This window comes from Gymnoscopelus braueri (genome assembly GCF_963280865.1).
Source record: "Gymnoscopelus braueri genome assembly, chromosome: 5".
NCBI classification, from domain to species: domain Eukaryota; kingdom Metazoa; phylum Chordata; class Actinopteri; order Myctophiformes; family Myctophidae; genus Gymnoscopelus; species Gymnoscopelus braueri.
In genome coordinates, this window is record NC_137606.1 from 37,427,588 (window position 1) to 37,435,640 (window position 8,053).

At 41.2% G+C, this 8,053-nt stretch overlaps 2 protein-coding genes across 2 annotated transcripts in view; one reads left to right on the top strand and one right to left on the bottom strand.

Annotated features, from left to right (window-relative positions):
• The window catches only part of bmp16 (bone morphogenetic protein 16), a 604,258-nt gene that overhangs the window by 288,225 nt on the left and 307,980 nt on the right, over positions 1–8,053 (top strand). The window lies entirely within an intron of this gene.
• Positions 679–8,053, bottom strand: part of rtn2a (reticulon 2a) — a 26,370-nt gene continuing 18,995 nt past the window's right edge. Inside the window, exons 6-10 of the mRNA XM_080428710.1 lie at positions 7,176–7,314; positions 3,078–3,147; positions 2,851–2,897; positions 2,708–2,766; positions 679–2,320 (exon numbers count right to left, since the gene is read on the bottom strand). Of these exons, the coding sequence (XP_080284836.1) occupies positions 2,245–2,320; positions 2,708–2,766; positions 2,851–2,897; positions 3,078–3,147; positions 7,176–7,314 (391 nt within the window). The 3' untranslated portion in view covers positions 679–2,244. The remainder of the gene's footprint in view (positions 2,321–2,707; positions 2,767–2,850; positions 2,898–3,077; positions 3,148–7,175; positions 7,315–8,053) is intronic.

The following is an 8,053-nucleotide window of genomic DNA, read 5'->3' on the forward strand; positions in this document are numbered from 1 at the left end:
GTACATTTGCCTCTGAGATGTAGTGAAGTATATTGTATATCAAATATTAAAAAGTTGTAAAAGTACCTCAACAGTAAATACTGTACTTGATTAAATGTAATTAGCTAGCTAGTTAGTTTCCATAACTGTCTATTATAAAATAGCCTGGGGTTTTACCACCACTGAATTTGTTTAGGCTACATGGTTCACAATGAGCTAAGTCACAGCAGGTCCATTGCCTTTTTGAAGTGTGTCAATCATTTGACTGGGATCAGGAAAGACTTAATGTTATGGCTAGGTCTTTGTCTCCTCCTTGTGGAAACTTAAAGTAGTGGCCTGATCTACCTCAATCTATTTATCTGGCTAAACATACACATTATTTTCAAAATGTTAGTTTTTCAAGGTCTCTTTATTATTGCAAAATTTAAAGTTTGGGTAAACACGTTTTATTTTCCAGAATACAAAATACTTCATGTAATGCTGTAAATCAGGACTGCCGCTTTTATGCATATTGCTTAATCCTTCATTTGATTGTTTCCTCTACAGTACCACTCCTAACATAAAGAACCCTAAACGTCAGCACTACCTCTTCTCAGTGACGCATATGTCTTACTAACAGAATAATCCTAAAAACTGTGAAATAAGAAATTAACAAGAGCAACCGCAATCTAATTAGTGAGAGCAATTTCTTTTTTGGGGGGGGGGGGGTCACTGAGGTAAAACATTTACCTCTTATTCGTGTACAGTTCACATAACTCAAGTCCAAGATTGAGAATTACAAAATGTTGTTTGCCATCAGAACTGTGGAGAAATGTATGTGTGTTAGGTAAAAAAAAAAAGCTACTGTAGGGTAGCCTAAAGCTTACATTACCAGGCAGCAGAGAACGCATAATATTGTTCTGGTGTCATATCCTATAAGACTGTATCTGTTAACATAACAAGGCTTCAGTCGCTGAACACAAATCATACAATAATAAGGCATAGGGGAGAGACACATTTTGGTGAGGACTTTTTTTAAAGCATCCATAGAATAGTTGAGGTCAACTTCCCAGCCTTCAACTCTTTCACTTTTCATTCTCTCTGGATGTTTAGTCATATTATGGAGTATAAATTAAGGGTGATTTATACTTAGTTGTGTGCCGGTATCACACACCGAAAATAGCCAATCTACAATCTCATGTCACAGTGCGACACATTGTTAGCTTGTAAATCGGCTATCTTCGGTGTGTGACATGGTGCAGCCACATATAACTCAGGCTTCAGTGTTTCTTCAGTCTTTAGACGTAGGTCCCCAGATCAAGGGTCAGTCTGCAGCTATGAGCAGCATGGTGAAATGACAATGAGATAACTAGAGCCAGAACACTTCAGAAACCACAGAATGAATGCACAGACAAAAACAACCAATGTTTGTAAATTAAAGAACAGAAGTGATTTTAATAGCTTGTAAGGGAACAGTTTCAGTTCAGAAAGCTGGATGTCAAATGTCTCTCTCACGCACACACACACACACACACACACGCACACACACGCACACACGCACACACGTTGCACACTTACAAGCAGTCATGAAGATGAGTGTGTATTCACATACAATGCTTTGAACACATGCATTCTGATTGCAAATGTGATGCTGCCGTGGATAATGGTGACCCCTAGCTTGTCGTTGACCGTTCCTTTTTGCCACAGGGATGATGATGGTGATGATGACCTGTTGGGGACACCTGAACTCCATTCCAGCCATAAATCACTGCATTGATTATAGACTAAAATACTTCCCTGTTTTCAGGCACCCTGTGAAGGTTCCCATCCTGGGCTCACTACCTCATTTGGATTGCAGCTGCCCATCATCTAAGCCACTTCTTCACAAGCTTCAGTAAACAGTAAGTTCACAATTTACAAGGATTCAGTATATATTTATATATATCACAGCTGTGGTTTGAAATCTTCCACTTTAGAATGTCTCTTTGTCATGATGGCAGCACAACTCTCGTCCGTGACACACATGCCTTGGTTTCATTGCATTAAGACCCTGCTCATCCCCAACCTCCTGTTCCGTATGCATACATTTACAGTGTACAGTACCGTGTTTAAGTCCCGTCGTAAAACCCTGTAAGTAATCTCCCTTCCCTCCCCCAGTCTCATGAGCTCTGTTCTTTGGAGCTCTGTGAGCACAGACTGCTGGGTAAGACATCTGAGTGACAGCCTAAAACTCCGGTATCTTTCTCCGCTCTCCGCGCTCCTCTGTTAACGTGCTTGTCTTTGCTTTTACTTGGATTCGGGTTTGGCTCCACCAGGGGTTGGGTCAGGGGGGCGGCTGCCACCATGAGCCAGTCTCTGGAGACTGGAGAAAGAGAGAGAGAGAGAGACATACTGTATGACTGGTCTTTATATCAAAATTGATGAACAGAAATACGCTCTGTACGCAACTATAGTCCTGAGTTTCAAGGATCTGGCATACCAGTTTCCTGTTCAGTTTCCCCTAACTTTGTTTGATTGTTTCAGCAGCAATTTGAACCGGAAACGAATATGAGACCTCATGTGTGTTTCCAATTAAAAAGTGCTACAGAGCCAATTAAACAAAGCTATGGTAAAATGGACCGGAACAGAAAACGGGTATGCCACTTTCTGGAAACCCAGGACTACAGTTTAGCAAAGTTGCTTCAGTGGAAAAAGTCCAGTGGAACTCAATTGATGGAACTATTGTGCCAGAAGATGGCGCCACACTTACATGTCCAAGATGTTGTCAACCTGGGCCTGGATTTTTGCCAAGACACTGTCCACCTGTTCCTGTAATACAAGACAAGATGTAAAGATAACGGCCAAACTTGTGAACACGAAGGCATTAGTGAAGTCGAGGTGACAGCAGTTTACCTGGCGTTGTCTGTAGTAAAGTGGCAGAGAGAAGAGAGCGATCATACCTGGGGAGTAAAGAAAGAGGGAGGTGTGTTTTATTAGCATTGGATCGCAATTTATTGCATGAAATTTGCTGGTCATCTAAAGCTAGATTTGTCATTTGAGTTCAACGCTACATGACAAGCATTCAATAAATCAATGGGTTCCATATGTTTTGTTTTCATGTCTGCGTGTGAGTTTCTCACCGATGATGGCCAGAGTAAGGCCATTGAACAGTTTCCCCAAGAATGTAATCAGGTACATCAGAGCCAGGAACTAAGCGGAGAAGGAGGAGGAAGAAGAAGTAGTTATCATTATTCTGATTAGCAGCACTTCAAAGCAGTGGTTGTTGGCCCGGCCGGCGATGGTAGCTCTCTCTAGCCTTGGAAAAGGGTGAATATGCACTCATGCTGTTCTGTGTGGGTTTTAATGTCACTGGTTCATAGAAAGCAGAACATTTGCAGAAGCAGAGTAACAAAGAGCCAGATACTTGGCAACAGGTTGTGGGAACGGCCATGAGTTATTATTTCTGTAGTGTCTGCACAATAGCTACTAGGTTCCAGATACCATATAAAGGCCCAGATCAAAATAGGCATAATAATATCCAGATTCGCCATGATTAGGAACAGAGGTTTATGTAGTGTAGCTACAAAAATGTGTTTACTGCAAGGGGTATGTGTGTATGTGACACAGTATAGCCTTCAACCACAGAATACTGCTCTGAAACAGGACACCCATCTCTTGGATGCAAAGGGACCTGACCTTATCCCCTGTCTCTCTGCAGAGAGCCACTTGTGTATCATGTCAAATACCATCCAGATCAGGAGTGAGACCAGAAGGTCCTGAGACTTAAGGGGATTAGACTGGAGATGATGTAGTCGAGTCATGACTCGAATAACATTCAATGTGCTATGTCACACACTGCTGCTATTAATTATAATACATGCTAAAATAAACATATATACACATTTCTTTGCACATTATTAGTATACAGTAGGTATCTACTATCTGTCCCAGCGATTCCCAACCTGTGACGCTGTGAGGATGTCGCAAGTGTCTTCTAGGCATAGATAGGCATCTCCTATCTGTCATATTATTAATAGATGTCTGGATGTGGGCCTATGTCCAAAGATGTGGAAGGAGGCTAAGGTTATTCCTTTACCTAAGGATACCAAAGCTGGGGGGAATTCTAGACCTGTATTTTACCTGTTTTGAGCAAAATCATAGAAAAGTTGGTGCATTCACAAATTCAAGCTACTTTTGTATCAAACAAGCTTGCAACAGATTCTCAACATGCCTATAGAGCTGGTCACTCTACTTCTACTGCTTTGGATGACTGATGATTGGCTTAAAGCTATAGATACAGTAACTCTATGCTGGTGGGAGCGCTGTGTTGCTAGATTTTAGATGGTGCCGCTGGACCATTCTCTACAGGTTGAGAAACTTAAATGTTATGGTAACTCTTCTGCTTTAAAGTGGATACTAAGTTATCACAGAAGGTGTATCTAAATGGCAACCTGTCCAGTAGCAGAGGTCTAGAGAGTGGCGTTCCACAAGGAAGTTGCCTAGGACCTTTGCTCTTCTCAGTATTTACTAATGACCTATCTTGGGCTACCAAGTGTGCCACAACAGTTTTTTATGCGGATGATTCGACATTGTATTACGCTGCACCATCATGCAATGTACTTAATGAAGTTGAGCAGAGAACTTAAAGTTGTGCATGACTGGGTAGTATGTAATAGACTTGTCCTTAACATCTCCAAGACTAAATGTATTGTGCTGGGAACAAGGCACAGGTTATTATCTACAAGCCCAAAGCTTCATATAAACAATTCGTAATTCGGCAGTTCAACAAGTTGAAAGTACTAAACTCCTTGGAGTGATGCTTGATTGCACTCTGTCTTGGTCTCACCATATTAATTATATTGTTTTGAAAATGGGAAGAGCAATTGGTATATCCAGGAAATGTGCTTCTTTTGTTGCCCGTCGCCTTTTATGTCAGATAGTTCAAAGTTTTGTTTTATGTCATCTTGACTATTGCTCTACGATAAGGATAATTCCTTTAACAGGTCCGTTCATGAAAGTCCTTGCGGTCTTGTTTCCAATGAGGGCCTGTGAGCAATTAGGGGTTAAGAGTCTTGCTCAGGGACAAATTTCATTTCATCGACACATTTGCTGGCCTGGCCTGGAATCGTACCTGGGGCAACCAGGGCCTCTGGCTCCCTAGGCGGGCTCACTAACCACTCAGCTATGGCCGCCCCGATGTGGTCATCGGGGTGGCCCGATGTGGCCAGTGGTGACCTCAGAAAGCTCCAGGTTGTCCAGAACAGGGCAGCACGGTTGGTACGGCTCACATCACTAAGGTCTAATGTGAGCCGTATGCATGCCTGCCTCTCTTGGCTTATAGTTGAGAATAGGTTGCCTTTTAATACACTTGTGCTGTTCAAGTCAGTCATGAGCTGTAAAACTCCTGTTTTTATACATAAACAGATTGGTTATAGTAATACTGTGCATGATCATTACACTAGAGGTTCCTGTAATGGGCAGCTTGAATTACCTGGTCCAAAAACCAACGCTTTGAGGAGTTCTTTTATTTATAGATGATAATAGATCATTGACTCTTTGGAATAACCTGCCTCGAAACCTCTGCTGCAGTTACAGTAAATTTACTTTTAAAAATAATCTTAAATTGTATTTAACACCGTAATTTTTCTTTCTTTTTTCTCTCACATGTAATTTCTGCTATCTTATTTGTTAGTTTCATTATGTATTGTGTGACATTTGATCATTTTGTATTTGCAACTGTACTAATTGTTTTTGTATGCTTTTTGTGTGGACCTCAGGAAGACTAGCTGGTTGCTGGCACCAGCTAATGGGGAACATTTTATTTTCATTATGATACTGATATAGGAACTTAAAGTATACTATGTTAGTTCCATGGATCCAAGCTGGAACACAATTGATTGATCATTAAAATAAAAATGCTCTGAAAATGCATGCAGCCCACCCGTCTGACCACCTAACACGGCATTGAACACTTTTGAGATTTTTAAGTGGGCCCTGATCCCGAAAAGGTTGGGAACCACTGACCTAGCCAATATATCTGTGAACTATTGTATTTGATCATAAACTGTATAATGTATATGTATACAGTATGTGGTACAAATACTATACAGTACTAATAGTATTGCTGCGTTCAGCATTATGACACAAAATCCACTTAATTGTTTTCTTTGTACCAAAAGATCCTGACTGACACCTACAGTAGGCTATAATATATCATAAAAGATTTAATACGTGTACATAAAGCAGAAAAAACATTTTGACATTATAATGTCAGCCAAAGGAGTGTTAAAAGTACTGGACATGTGCTACCAGTGTAGTGTTACAGAGTGACAGGAAACATGCAACCGGCTCATTTAGGCCAGAGAGAGACTCATGCGGTGCATGTGATATCACATATCTCGTCCTCTGGGAATTGCCTCTATGGTTATAGAGGCATTCACATGCACTGCAGAGAAAGCCCAAACTACAGCATTAAATTCACTTATTTTGAATACAAATGTTTTCATTGTACCAATATTGTATAGATTTGGATCAAAGCATAGGTAAGATTATTGTTGTCATTTAAAAAAAGTCTCAACTTAATCACAGATCTGCCACAGATCTTAACCACAGATCTACAAGCTCACGATGGATCACGGCCTTAAGGGGTTAAATGAGTGTCCCGACTGAGATGATATTTATGATGGCTGCTACAGATTATATTGGACTATAGTTGTTTTTGTTTATTTGATGTGCTTTTAATGTGTCTATAGTGTTCTGTGCTGTGCCAGAAAATTGCCTGCCGGAGTACAATGAAGTTTCCTAAGTCTAAAGTCTAAGAGGAGTGTTCATTTGTAAGATAAAGTAATGATGGCAACTATCAGCACAGCAATACTGCAGTGAATGACTAACAAGGGAGCTGGGATGATGGGTTATGCTAGATGACGGGCAATGGATAGGGAGAGAGCGATAGAGAGATGACTGCAGTAAGGAGAGAAAGGGAGAGAGGAGAGAGACAGAAGCAAATCCCCACAGACAGGCCAAAGTCCTGTAAGTATGAGACTGGGTGTAGTCTCATCCAGTCAACAGTCTTACAGGGTCTGTAGTTTGTCTTGAGAGATGGAACAGGGACACAAGGTGAGTCTTAAAACCACTTGAAGCTTAGCGTAAGTATTCGGGGGCGAACATTTGGTGATAATAGAAGATCTATAAATGATAAACTGAAACTTGAATCAAGCACAAACATATAGTTGGGTTACCTTAAGGGAGTCAAAGACATTTCCAACAAAGATGAGTTTCTTCAGAGTGTCGAGGGCAGACAGGAACATAACAATGGATTTCCGTGTGTAGTTCTCAGCCTGTTCTCCACTCAGATTCACATCAAGGTCCAGGTATGCTCTGGGTAGAGAGAGACAGTATTTTCAATGATCAACAACATTTCTTTCTTTGTCTGTCTTATGCTGATTCACTTCTGTGTATTTTTTCTCCACAATTCTCCCATAAATCATCCTTTGCTCACTGTTGGCAAATCAGTTTAGTCATTGAGGGGTCATGGACTTTCAGCTGTCTTTGGCAACTTGATTAATTTAGGCAAAGGCAATTTACAGAGAGATGCGTAATTTTCACTGTGCAGGCGTTTGCAAAACCACTAATGTCTTGGGTAGGGGGGGTCATCCATTGTACTCAATTCATCATCATGACAGACATATATTACATATTAACAACAACACAAAAAGCAACAAATACAGTATATTTACAGAAGAAAGGGGCGGGGGCAGAGGATGCCACTCAGTCACACAGGGCTACTTCAGTGGGGCTCCCTCAGGGAGTGCATTGTTCGCATCTCTGGGGGCAAGGAAGTAGGGCTTCTGAATCTAAGTTCAATTAGATTTAGAAAACAGCCACGTTTGTAAGTCAGATTTAAATTCGGTTGGGGAATCAAGAAGTTTGATGGCTGTTGGTAGGGCATTCCACATTTTGGTGGCAGTACAGTAGAATGCATTGTTCCCCATGTTTGCGTGGAATTCAACAGCGAACAAGCAAGGTCAGAGGAGCTCTCTCTGGTGTTATGCCCATGGCGGTCTCGAACTCTGGAGAAGTAGTTAGACCAAGGCCACCGATACTGTGGGTGCCTCGG